Below are 14,209 nucleotides of genomic sequence, written 5' to 3' on the forward strand. Positions count from 1 at the left end.
CAGATTCAAATCTTCTGGCGAAAAACTACCTCAAATTTCAGCCAAGCAAGTTTCCAGAAATCCTCATGCGATATCCACTTATTATCTGGTCTCAACATTTTTTATTTTATTTTCCAAGATATGGTTAAAACACTGAAGACCACCTCCATTAAGTGCCCCCACCTCCGAATACTATCAGCCAATGGATAGAAACTTCCCTTACACATTTTAAAAAAGAGCCACACGTCAACGCACAACTGAGTCCATTTTTGTTTAATGTTATTTAAAAAAAATCAGGTGACTATCACAACGTAAGTGATTAAAATGCAAATACACTTCTTATCCCATTGTCTAAACAGTCAAGATACTCTTTCCTATTCAGATAGTAGAAAGTTGGGGAGGGGAGGGGGGAAACTCAAAGGAGAAAGAGAGACATTTAAAAAAAAATCCTTGCGTCACATTTTCTCTTCTACATTTTAAAGCTGTTCTCACAGAGACGGCTTCTACTCACAGAAATTCAGGAAATTCAGTTGTAAATAAAATTGAACCTGCCAAAGAGAGTGGAAAGAAAAGAGGATAAATTGAATTAAATTATAATCTCAATTTAAAAGGGATTTAAAAAAAAATTCCTAGGAAATTGCATGTTGGCTCGCTTTCTGTGCACCTCAAAAAATTTTGGAGCACAATTTAGGCGATGTACGTGGTTCATAGCAATTTGTTGTGGCCCGCCAGCAGCCAACAGAGCTGGCAGCAGATTCGGACAGTGAGGAGGGTTGGGGAGGAACCTGGGCCAGTCCTGGAGTCTGGGGAAGGCTCTGATGAGGGCTCTGTGTCAGGGGGCCAGGGCCCTATGCCAGTTATCAGCTGCCTTCAGAGTCAGACAGCAGTGGGGCAGAGGAACAGCTGGAGCCTGTTCCCAGTGTGTGCATGTGCAGAGTTGCCAGACAAAAGGAACAGCTAAAGAACAGGGGTGGACTTGGGAGTAAGGCCACAGGTGGACGATGAATGGCCCCTCCCAGAGGAAATAAAAGAGGAGCGAAGGGGGAGTGGAGTTTGCAGGAGGCAATTAGTTCGTTTAATTGGTTGGTGACTCTCAGAGGCTCCTTGCCAAGGTTTGAAGATACCGGCCTGGCAGCTCTCCAAGCCGGATAAGTCTGTGACTGTATATTAATCCTTGAAAGATTTTGCTGGATTTGAATGAGAGGAATTCACAGTCAATTAATAAACAGGGTATTTTGTCAAGACAAGGAGTCTGCTTTGCGGTTTGGAGAAGCCTAGGTCAGAATACAATTGGGACTTTTGCCTCCTCTCATACTGAGAATGCAGGCAGCCCTTGGTTGGCATTTTATTTATTTATTTATTTATTATTCATATTTATAGACCGCCCCCTCTCCCGGAAGGGACTCGGGGCGGTGTACAGTCACTAAAATACGTTATAAAATACATACAAAACAGTTAAATAATTAAATACGTAGGTGGAGGAGGTTGCAAGACTGTACATAGAATAATAAATATTAAATATAGTATATAGTATATTAAAAACTTTTTAAAACCCCAAACCCAATTAAAATGAATAAATCCCCGGGAGGTAAAACTAAGAAAGTGCCAGGCCAGCTGATTGAAATAGGTGAGTCTTTAACTTTTGCCGGAAGGAACGGAGGTCGGTGGTAGTTCGAATGTCAGGGGGGAGGTCATTCCAGAGGGTTGGGCCCATCACAGAGAAGGATCTACTCCTAGGTGTCGCCCGCTGGCATTGACTAGCAGACGGCACCAGGAGGAGCCCCTCTCTGTGTGAGCGGATAGGTCGCAGGGACGTGTGTGGTAGGATGCGATCCTGCAGGTAACTAGGTCCACTGCCATGGAGCGCTTTAAAGATGGTGATCAATACCTTGAAACGCACCCGAAAGGCCACAGGTAGCCAGTGCAGCTCGCGCAGGAGAGGTGTTACGTGGGAGTAACGTGTACTTCCCATAATAACCCGCGCGGCTGCGTTCTGAACTAGCTGCAGTCTCCGGATGCGTCCCAAGGGAAGCCCCATGTAGAGAGCATTGCAGTAGTCCAGGCGAGAGTTTCTGGTCCCTTGAGCCCTGCAAGACTGCATTTTCAAAATCTGGAAGCAAATGGCCAATTTTGGATGGCCAGACTTTTTACTTGTTCAGCTCTCCGGCATTATTGCTACATTTGCAACTCCATTAATGAGAACTCCTGAAAAAGTTTCAGCGTCTCAAGACTTCAAAACTCTGTGAAGGAGATGAAGGATGGACCATCTGCATAAATCCGCGCTTTTTATCAGCCAAAGGGCTAGAAATGCCTGGTTAACCTCCTAATCTTTGAATTTTAACCCGATTTATTTTTACTTGTACATTTTAACTTGTTTTAACTTTGTTTTTCAGCTCTGCTTTGATTTGGGTATTTATGTGGTTTTGGTTATGCTGGATGCTTTTGTGCAACTTAGATGCGATGAACGGTGTAGAAATTTAATAATGGTGTTAAGAGCAGAATTCCAGAATCTCAGACTGAATCAGCAACGTCATCATCCAAGAGTAACGCTGCCAGAGGTACAGAATATCTATCACTAGTGATAAGACATAGTCAAGAGAAGAAAATGTACATTCCTTTGCTCCACAAAACTTTTTTTCCCCTCACAATCTCTAACCAAATACCGTAGTTGCACAGAAAGAGAGGGAGCAAGCTTTGCTTCTTAAGTTAACTTGATCCAGGGTGGATAAAAATCGATGATTCAAAAAAAAAATCAGATTTCTTTCATTTAAATTGGATTCTTTTTAAATTTAAATCAGATTTTTTTTATCAAATTTATTTTTTAAAAATGGTTTCGGAGTAAAAAATCTATCTAAAGGTAGTTTTCTATTTAAGATACATTAATAATTTAGTTTCTTCAGCATGAAATGGAGCTTAGTTATGTAGCACAAGGCTGTATATTCTGCAATATTTACATTTTTGGGGTAAGCTCATTCAATGAATCCAAGCTTTGCAAGCTGAGATAACGTGCACTGCATTGATACATTCACACAATTTCACAGCAACCATGAGATAAATCATAAAACAGAGTTCAGGAATATTCTTTTATCCCACTGCTTTGCAAATCTATGTACACGACAAACTGTATGATTGTTGGAAGAGAAATACATCTGTACCACCAGGCTCTAAGTGTGAGAAGGGTGAGCAATAAAAATGAAAGTGAAACCTTCTAAGCAGCTTATAAATATAATATTAAAGAGCAGCTGTCATTTCAGATCCATCATGGCAGCGCCTGTTAGCAGGCATCCATTTACCTGCTCCCTGCCACGTCCCTCACCTTGTTGTGTCATTGCTGCATCACCAGCTGTCCCATTAAAGTGAATGGGACGGTCGGTGAGTCAACAGTGGGTCAGAGGAGAAGCCACTGCGGGATAGAAACGACAGTTGCTCTTTAGAAACTATGATTTAAATCGAGTCTTTTTGCTAGTGATTTGAATTGTGGACTTAAATCAAATCCACCCTGACTTGATCCAAGCTCTCCTCCTTTAAAAGGATCGGCCAGCCCCTCCCCTGGAATTAAAAGATGGGGGTTCAAGAAAGCACCTCCATTTCCCACAAAACACACAGAGCTGCAAGTGTACTCTACCTGCTCAAAAGTTGCGGGAGGCTGGAAATGATAGGACCGTAGCCCGGCGCGTTGTCGTAAAGCTCAAATAAAGGAGCAGCTACTAGCTTGTAGTTTTTGGGGACCGCAAACAAAGCTGGAACAAATTCAAGGGAAGAAGCAACTTAGTTTGTCCTTCATCTGGTTCATAGCACAAGCAGAATAAAATTATTTGCCTCCTGCTATTCCCGTCACCACCGATGCACAGATCAGAAAGTATGATCAAAAGGGGTTTCCATTATTGAAAGCCTGTTGCATTCATTGCAAAATATTTAGAAAAACGCGCATTCAGGCATTAACACTGGGATTGGTCTTCAGAAAAGTTCAGCAAGTTAGCTAAATGCTACATTCAAAAGGAACGCATAGTCGCCTAGCTAAATGTAGTTCTTGGAGCAATACACATAGTCCTCGACTTACAACAGTTCACTGAGTGACGGTTCAAAGTTACAGCAGCACTGAAATGTGACTCATGACCATTTTTCACACCTACAACCATCTAGCATCCCCATGGTCACGTGATCAGAATTCGGATGCAAAAAAACGACTCATATTTATGACGGTCGCAGTGTCCTGGGGTCATCTGATCACCTTCTGTGACCTTCTGACAAGCAAAGTTAATCATATTACTAATTTAACAACTGTGGTGATTCACTTGACAAACGTGGCAAGGAAAGTCATAAAATGGGGTAAACCTCACTTAACAAATGTCTCACTTAGCAACATAAAACCTCAACTGTGGTCAAGGACTACAAGTACGGATAAATAGGTAAAACTGTTATACTGAAGGAAAAGCAGTGTAACATTAATGCAAGACTCCTGGGTAGAACCAGGAAAGGCACAAGTTTCCAATTATTGTTGGATTAAACAAAGGTAGTTCCTCAGTTTACAACCGCTTTTGGGGTTGGAACCTCCACCACCGAGCAAGGTGGTTGCTAAGTGAGTCGCACCTCATATTACAACCTTTTTTGTCGTGGTCCTTAAGCAAATCTGGCTTCCCTCATTGACCTTGCGTGTCATAAGCTTGCTGGGAAGTTCACAAATGGCCATCCTATGAACCTGGGATGGTGCAGACATTGTAAGTACATGCCGGTTGCCAAGAATTCTCATCTCATGGCCATGGGGATGTTGTGACAGTTGTAAATGCGAGGACTGGTCATTAAGTCTTTTTATTTTGTTTCTTTTTAGCAGTGCCATAACTTCGAAGTCGCTAAAGGAACGGATGTAAATCTAGGACTTCCTATATCTATCACCTATCCTTTAGCATAGCAAGCTGGGGCTGATATTTGAAGCCAAGCATCTGAAAGCAGGCAGGTGTTGGGGAGTTTCTACAAGGAAAAAATACCCGATTAAAATCTCACGAAGGTGCTGAGGTTGGAGCAACCACCACTGCACAGGCAGCATGTGAAAAATAAACCCGAATGACTTTGTACCACTGTATATTCATTGTCTCCAAGCTGCTTTTTTTTTTCCTTTCAAAAGGCAACTGGGCTGTTTTTTCTTTGAAAAAGGTATTTTGCTTTTCATCCAAGAAAATCCTTCGGTTTGACTGGATGGTGGAGGGATGGCTTATTGGATGAGAAGCAAAACCTCTTCTTCCTCAAGGAAAAAACAGTCCAGTTGCCTTTTCTGGGTTAGGGTTAAAGAAGACAGACACAGATTTCAACGGATAATTAGAACTCCAGAAAAATAATTACTGCCAACCTGCCTTCCATTGAGGACCTGTACACTGCACAAGTCAAAAAGAGGGCTGTGAAAATATCTACAGACCCCTCACATCCTGGACATCAATTGTTTCAACTTCTACCCTCGAAATGATGCTATAGGGCACTGCACACCAGAACAATTAGACACAAGGACGGTTTTTTCCCGAATGCCATCACTCTGCTAAACAACTAATTCCCACAACACTGCCAAATCATCTACTAAGACTGTATTACTATTATTTCCTCCATCCTTCCTATTACCTATATCCTCCCACTTATTATAACCATGTTGCTTGTATTTTTAAAATTTATATTGTTTCATTTGTTTCCTAGTATAATTTGATTGCTTATTAGTAACCTGTGACTATCACTAAGTGTTGTATCTTAGGATTCTTAATGAATTATTGATTCGATCCTATCCTATCCTATCCTAATTCCATTTCATATTTTCCATTCCATTCCATTCCATTGTTTCACAAAAAGCTTGTGGCCAAGAGTGATCCCATTACTTCTGCAGGTAGGACAGGTATTGACCATGAGTGAGAAGATGTCACCTAAACATCTGGCAGGGGCAGTATCCACTGGATACAGGCTGGGCTACATGGTCCTGGTCATCTTGACTTTTACCTGGAACTCTGCTCTCCCATTTCCAGGAAATAAAGCCGTAAGAACCTGCTGCTTACCTTTTTCTTGGAGCTGAACCAAGAAGAGCTTCTTGTGCTCCTTTGGTTTTGTGATATGAGCTGGAATATATGGGTACTGCGGGATACAATAAAAAAGGGTTATTTACTTGGCATCTTGGGATCAACAATTAATTAACTCACTTTTGGAACAGATCGAGTCATGTCATTATCATTTAAATCAATTGTTTCTTGACCACCATAAGGTCTGTGGATTGCAACTCCCAGGATTCCTCACATCTTAAAGGGGCGACATTTGAGAATCACTGGTTTAAATTAAAGGGTTGGCTTCAATTCTCACCTGTGGGGGCTCAAAATTCGGTCTCCACCAGTTACCAATGCAGTCATCAATGACCCAGTCTTGAAGGACGCCGTCTTGACGTCCTAGTATCTGTCAAAATACAGATTGCAGGTTAAAGTCTTAATGCATTTCCAGGCAATTCACGGAGGCAGAATATAATTGGCTCAGCATTAAGGCCAGCGGTCAGCATTTTTTGTATCAACAATTAAGAAGCATTCAGGGGCTTGGCAAGAGTTGCAGTCTAGTTTATTAAGAGCATATCCACCATTTGATCTGACAGTTATTTGTCACTGCAACACATATATTTTTCCCAAATCTCTAGAGCACCTTCTTCCAGTAAATCCTTAGAAGAGTAACTGAAACAGCCCAGAACTATATACTATACTGGATTTTCCTGAAGCATATTTCTGAGAATGATTTTATTAGTTCTAAACCACTTTTTAAAAACCATGTAATAATGTAACTTCAGACACACACACACACACACACACACACACACACACGGAATCTGAAGTGAAAGGGGGTACTTTAGATCTCCCTTATACATCCTAGGAAAAATATTGATATATGGGTAAAAATAATAAAACATCCAATTTTATTTGTCATCTTTATTCAGATTCAAAATTATTTTATTACTTTAAATGAGTTACAGGTTAATTTATTTACACATAAATAACATTCCTATATTGCGTGTGAAATCTTTGGAAGAGTTATGACAATTGAATTCAAATTTACCAACAGAACTAATCTGTAAATGTTACTGATGAACTTGTTCCAAATGGGCTACGGCTTCTGAACATGATCACTTCTGAATTACTGCCCGAGAACCAGGCAAATAATTAAAATGAAAAGCACGAGAGAGGCTCAATACTAAAATAAAGCCAATGATTATATATTTGAACAGAAAGAGATTTAACTACCATTGTTAAAAACTTTTATTGCCAGTGACAAAACTAGCAATAAGGTCCTAAATATTTGGAGTGAGCCATGCATAAAACAGTTCCTGCTCTTTTGAATCTCTAACTACAATTCTGCCCCCTGGAACTGGAATAGAGACTTATTCCTAGTCTCATATTTTGAGAATTGTGGTGTATTGTTTGCCTTCAAAGTACAGGAAGGGTAATGAACCAATATTAAACATTGTATACGAACATTTTCACGATGTCGTTTTTAAGTCATTCTGAGAAAGTGAAGACCTGAGGCAAAGGAATGTCTTGTTTTAAACAGTTTATTCGAATTTCTAATGCAAAACATGTATTCGCTTTATCCTATACTTACAGGAAGAGAGAGGGGAGTCCAAAATGTCTTGCAGAGAAAAAGGGAGAACATCTTGACACAAGAACAGTTTTTTCTCGAATGCCATCATTCTGCTAAACAAATAATTCCCTCACCGCTGTCAAACTATTCACTAAGTTTGCATTACTAATTACTATTAATCTTCTCTTTTCTATCACCCATCTCCTCCCACATATGACTGTATGATTAACTTTGTTGCTTGTATCCTTACGATTTATATTGTTTCCTAGTATGATTTGATTGCTTATTTGTATCCTATGACTATCATTAAGTGTGGGACCGTATGATTCGTGATGAATGTATCTTTTCTTTTTCTTACACTGAGAGCATGCACCAAAGACAAATTCCTTGTGTGTCCAATCACACTTGGCCAATAAAGAATTCCATTCTATTCTATCTTTCCAGGCTGCCCCTTCTCTAAATGACTATTTCTTAGAATAATAGTTTGAATAAAGGTAGTGCTTACCTCTGTCATTAAACGTTTAAGACCTTCTACCTCATCCTCTCCGGGATTAAGCTCACCACCCGGCCTGATGAAAACATAAAAGATGTTTTTTTTAAATATTGTCACTTCATTTTATAGAGGCAAAAATATAAAACTAATACGTAAGCTTAAATTGTAAAGAATTCACACATTAATCATGAAGCAGGGGTGCTAACACACTTTAAGCAGGAGAATTACTAATAATGTCTATATTGTGTTTCTTTTTTTTAAATATTGAGAATATTTTAGGGAAAATATTATTACAGAGAATGCTTGAACTATTCCAAAACCTTTTCAATGCAAAAAATTAAGGTTATGCTCAGCATTCTTTACTTAACAATGTTGTTTTAAAGTGACACACTTCCTATCTAAAGTTTTCCAAAAAGGGACGTTGAACAATAATTGTTCAGCAATTATTATGAAAGCCAAAACAAGTAAATGCATCATTGCTTAGGCCCTAATTTTCTCCCTGAATGTCTGAATATCTGGCATTTTCCATACCTGAAGATGGTGGGAGGAATTATCCAAAGATGAGGGCTAAAGGGTCATTGATTTGAAGACTCCATTTTATCCACTTCAAGGCAGTGGATATCCTGAATCAGTACCTGAACAGGTAAATGAACTAGATATGGGCTAATAACTTAAATAAGTTAAATCCAGGACAGAATCCAGAATTGCTGGCAGGCAGATGATCTGCCCAGGTCAGTTATTTCCAACTTTTCTAGAGCTTGGAATTTCCATGAAATTCCCAACCTTGGCAAATTTAAGATATGTGGACTTCAGCTCCCAGAATTCCCAACCCAGCCAGCTGTTAAATGAACACCACAGTCGCTATGAGAGTCCACTATCTGACAAGGGGCAGCTTTTTTCTGGAAAATGGAAACAAACGACAGCTGCAAGGAAAAACGGCATGTTGGCATATATTGCAGTCGTGTGACTGCGGGATGCTGTAAACCGCAAATGTAAGCTTGGGTATTGCCACTCAAGATGTTGCCAGGTGTCCTTGACAAAGAGCTGGGCAGCTTCAGCTTAAGAAAACCCCGAAAGGGATGTCGACTTACAGTTTGAAGAAGGTTGTGCCCAGCTGCAAGAGCAGCACGTGAGGCAGTCGGTGTTCGTGCACAATGAGGACCCCCTCAACGGTCCGCCTCATCCCAATCTTGTCAAATTCTTCCCTCATGCGCTGGAATCGGGCGGCTACCGAACTGTCCTTCTCGTAGAGGGGTTCCTTGGTCCCAAAGGTATAATTTGTCAGTGGGTACCTGGAAGGATGGAAGGACATCTTAACAACACACAATTCTCATGGAAACTATTTCAGGGTTTTATCAGAGTTTGCTAGATACAAATTGTAACTCGTTAGTACTGTATATTTATTTCCAAAAAGGAGATACTCCTGGATTTATGACACCACCCCTTCCAAAACAAGATTATTACAGAAATATTCATCCACCTCTGCAGTGGTGGGTTCCGGATTCCGTTGCAACCCGTACGGTTGCAATGGGGCCCAGCATCCTCCACATAAATGCGCACAGCGCGCGCGCATCTTACCTTCCAGTGATGCCTCCGCAAGCCTCTGCGACTGTATGCGCCGTGCGCGGAAGTGCCGAAGAGTTTAAAGACGGGTAAGGATGACGGGCGGGTGGGCGGGCCTTCTAGAGCACCGTACCAGAATGGTATCCGGTGCTCCGGGCAGGCACCAGTATGCCCGTACCGGGGCGTACCTCCAGCAACCCACCACTGTACCTCTGTTACTATGGTTAAATCTAAGATGAATTGCTTATATTGAAATTGAACTACTTGGAGAAAACAAAAGCAAGGTATTTCAGCAGCCTGACTCTCCTGAGTAATTTATTGTTAGGCAGATAATATGAAGAAGAAAATAGCAGCAAGAAGGCTCTGATTGCCCCTGTCATTTCCTTGTAACAAGGGAATCAGGCAGACTGCAGAAAGAGTTCTCGGTTTGAGTTGTGAACGGAAACCAGAATCTGTTTTAGCTCTCCATTTCCTAACTGCGAGTAAACAAATCAAGTTATACTTCTGGTCTTTCTAGCTGTCTTAGGAATATGATTTAATTTTATCTTTACGATTAAAGCAACTGCTGCTTTAGCTATAAAGATACAACTAAGCAAATAAGAAGAAGGGGCATTACACAGCTTAATGCAGACACGGGATGGAAGGCTGTAGAGTTGGGAGCTCTTAACTTTTTCATAGATTGATCTGCAATTGTATCATAGCAATAATGGCTTTTCTATGCAGCAGAAAGGAACAGAGCTGAAACGTAGCTGCACCAAAGTCAGCATCTGTCAGCTACCATGAGCTACTACTACCACTGCAGCGTAAGAATTATGGTACTTCTCATGAGCTCTGGAGAGTAGAGAAAATGTTTTTTCTAAAACACCCAAAAGATTGATGGTTCTTAAGAGATTGATGAGATTCAACTGATCATTTGAGACGGGATATTTCTGATGATAGCCATAAATTCACTATCCGCTCTATGCCAATCTCAAAATGCATCTTTAGCACATTTTCCCTAATCTGGAGGATGAAGAAAAATATGAAATAAAATACCCAAGCCTTACAGCTGACAATCCACTTAAAGATATATTGAGCTGTGCGGGACACATTAGGAAGTGTTAAGTTGAAGAACGAAATTTACTTTCAGTTACAAAACTACAGTATTAGAGCTCCAGTTTTTTTTTAAGTGTTTCTTAAAAACTGGAAGTTATTAATGATAAGGGTCAGCTGATTTAGGAAGATCAGTTTCATGGATAGTTTCAAAAGGCTGTTCACTTAAAGATCTACGTATATTAGCGTTTCTCAATCTTAGCAAACTTAGCAACTTTATGTTGTGCGTACTTCCAACTCCCAGAATACCCCAGCCGACAGGAATTGAAATCTACATATCTTAAAGTGGCTAAGATTTGAGAAACCCCTGATTTATATCAAAGCTGTACCATTCCGACACTTAATTAAAAAAAAAAAAACCTCCCAAATCAAAGATTGTGCTTTTACTATGTTTAATCTTCTGCTTTGCAGAAAAAATATTGGGCAGATGTTACTCTTAGCACTTAAAATGTTCACATCATCTTAAGTTTCACCATAAAAATTCACACACTTATTTACAAGTTACTATCAAACTATAGCACACATTATGAATGCAAACCAAATACATGATGCTGCATACATACTTATCATAAATCATGTGCTGCAAAACAAGGACGCATGCCTATAAGGTTTGGGTCAGGAGTCTAAGCACAAAAAAGTACACGCATGGATTAGATACATGTTTTCTCAAAAAAGTGTCCAACATATGAACTGGGTGCAAATCATGCAAAAGTAATTAGCAGCACATGTATGGTTAAGCCTTCATCATTGTTTACATCATGCACAGACGTTAGTAAACCCAGTAAGAAGACCAACACAGGCATCCTCAGAAACGGAATTTCAATTTGTATGGTGGTTTGTTCCTCGCCCAGAAACCCCCTGAGCATCTAGTTAACAGCTGCACTCACACAGGCTACTAACCTGATTACCAAAATAACCCTTTGGGAAGAGGGGGTGTCTCATACTACATTGAACCATGAGTTGTCTCAAAGGTGCTTTTTTCAAAAGGCAATTTTTTTTCAGATCCTCAAAAAGGGAGCATTTTCCAGTTGCCTTTTGAAAAAAAAATCTTTGAGACAATTATTACTTTACTTTACTTTATTTGGACTTTTATACCGCCCCCTCTCCCCAAAGGGACTCAGATGACTGACAATCTCCACAATACACTGAATCATCCCTTATTTAAAGGGGGCCACCTGGTAATTTGGGGTCATAGAGCAGATTGGGAAACTAAAAACTCCTGGGCAAAGAATGGCAAACTACTTCCATAATCTTGCCAAAAAAATAATAATAATACATAAATATAGCAAGAAGTGGTTAAGTCAAACTGGGGAGAAAGAAATCTATATTTTGAACAGTTTGTGGAGCAGCACACAAGAAAAATATTAAAGATCAGTTGACTTCATGGAGCAGCATACATAATAATAATAATAATAATAATAATAATAATAATAATAATAATAATCTGATCTGTTAAGAATTAAGATCACTCTGTTAAGCACTTGGAAGGGAGACCACAAGGAAATCCCAGCATCACAAACTTCAGTCCTCCTAAGTTTGTAGAGATTTTCAGTCATCCAGGTCATGGTTGTACCAAAGGTGCTTTTTTAGGAGGCAACTGGAAGCTTCTTCAGCTCTGACCAGATGGTGGGGAATGGAAGGTTTTATACTCCTTGCAGACAGCTGGTCATCTGCATCCTTTTAGAGAGTCATTGAGGCCACTTGGAGGTTTGTCTGTGTCCTCAGGGTCACCTGAGTGGTGCAAATGGATCCTGTGGTCTGCAATTTTTTCTCCTCTAGAAATCCATTCCTAGAGTCCACACCATTCCAAGGGTCTTCATCCCAAATTGGATAGCTATAAATCTGTAGACTTTTCTCAGCTGTGACTGGATGGTGGGGAATGGAAGGATTTATATACCTTGCAGTTAGGTGGTCATTTGCATCCTTTTAGAGGGTCCTTGAAGCACTTGGAGGCTTATCTGTGTCTTCAGGGTCATCAGAATATAAATCCTTCCATTCCCCACCATCCAGTCAGAGCAGAAGAAGCTTCTTGGATGAGAAGCGAAACGTCTTCAAAGAAAGAACCAGAAAGTCCAGTGGCCTCCTGAAAAAGCACCTTTGGGACAACCACAATCTGGATGACTGAGAATCTCTACGGACTTTTAGCTGTACAATTTGGGATGAACAGCCTTGGAATAATGTGGGAATAGGAACGGATTCCCAGAGGGGGGAAAAACTGCAGACTACAGGAATCATTTGCACCACTCAGGTGACCATGGGGAGATAGATAAATCCCCAAGTGGCCTCAAGGACCCTCTAAAAGGATGCAAATGACCAGCTGTCTGCAAGGAGTATAAACCCTTCCATTCATTTGCATCCTTTTAGAGGGTCCTTGAAGCACTTGGAGGTTTATCTGTATCTTCAGGGTCATCAGACCAAAAATCCTTCCATTCCCCAGCATCCAGTCAGAGCGGAAGAAGCTTCTTGGAGGAGAAGGGAAACGTTTTCAAAAGGAAAAAAGGGGGGGGCTGAGAGGACCACGAGGTGGGCTTCCAGAAAAGGAGCCCCTGGATCGCCAGAGGAATCCATTCGCCTTCGGGCAGAGCGAGGCGGGGAAAGGGGGGCAGAAGCCTTTGCTCCCCAGGGAGCCGAGCCGTTAGAACCCCCGACTCGACCCGTGTCAGTGCTTTCACACGATACGCCCGGGCCTTAAAATGGACCCCCGACGGGCTCCAACCCCTCCCCGGGAAAGAAGCGAGGCCGAGCCCGGCGCCCACTCACAGGTTGATGGTCCGCTCGAGGGTGAGGGGCTTGCTTTGCTGGATGTATTTGTTCCCGAACTGGTTGACCCCGCGGGGCCAGCCGGTCTGGGAGCGGTTGGGCGGCACGACGGACATGGCGGAAAGCGAGCCGGGCTCACAAGGCCACCAGCATTCCCCGCCAAGGCGCCGTCCCTCACGCCGCGCTCTTCTCCACACCCGCCAAAGGGCGCACCGGAACCTGCAGGCCGCACTTCCGGGAGCCATAGAGTCCGCGGAGGACGGAGGGGGGAGCTGAGCCGCCTCGCCCGTCAGTAAGCGCTGACTGCCATAGAGAGGTCAAAAAGAGCGTCGTTAATGGCAGTGGAGGCAGTTTTGGCCAATAAGGAGCGGAGTGACGAGCTTGAGCCTATTGGGTGTCCGAAGGCGCCTAGGAATGCTGCTCATTGGCTGTTCTCAGGGCCCGCCCCTCGGCGGTTCTAAATGCCACTCGCACGACCAAAGACTATCGTGACAGTAAACAATAAGGGAGTTGGAAGGGACCTTGGAGGTCATCTAGTCCAGCCCCCCACTCACGCAGGAGACCTGTACTAGGGATTCGAACCGACGAACTGCCGACCGAGAAAAGGAAATCTCCTGCCGCTAGGACGGGACAGCTCTCCCAATGAACGTCCATACGAATTCGACCGATTTTTATTTATGTGGCGGGCAGCGGGCGGGACTTCCGTTCCCTTTCACAGGAAGTCTCGAGGCAGCTCTT

At 41.9% G+C, this 14,209-nt stretch overlaps 1 protein-coding gene across 1 annotated transcript; it reads right to left on the bottom strand.

The window, feature by feature from the left end:
* Positions 1 to 237: 237 nt before the first annotated feature.
* NUDT21 (nudix hydrolase 21) lies at positions 238 to 13,745 on the bottom strand. Its single transcript, XM_081963397.1, has 7 exons — positions 13,472 to 13,745; positions 9,148 to 9,348; positions 8,069 to 8,132; positions 6,307 to 6,396; positions 6,009 to 6,084; positions 3,605 to 3,719; positions 238 to 527 (listed from the first exon to the last, which is right to left on the bottom strand). Exons 1-7 carry the CDS (start codon positions 13,714 to 13,716, stop codon positions 506 to 508), a joined length of 813 nt encoding a protein of 270 aa, XP_081819523.1. The 5' UTR covers positions 13,717 to 13,745; the 3' UTR covers positions 238 to 505.
* Positions 13,746 to 14,209: the final 464 nt, after the last annotated feature.

This window comes from Natrix helvetica (assembly GCF_964273705.1).
Source record: "Natrix helvetica genome assembly, chromosome: 10".
Taxonomy (NCBI): domain Eukaryota; kingdom Metazoa; phylum Chordata; class Lepidosauria; order Squamata; family Natricidae; genus Natrix; species Natrix helvetica.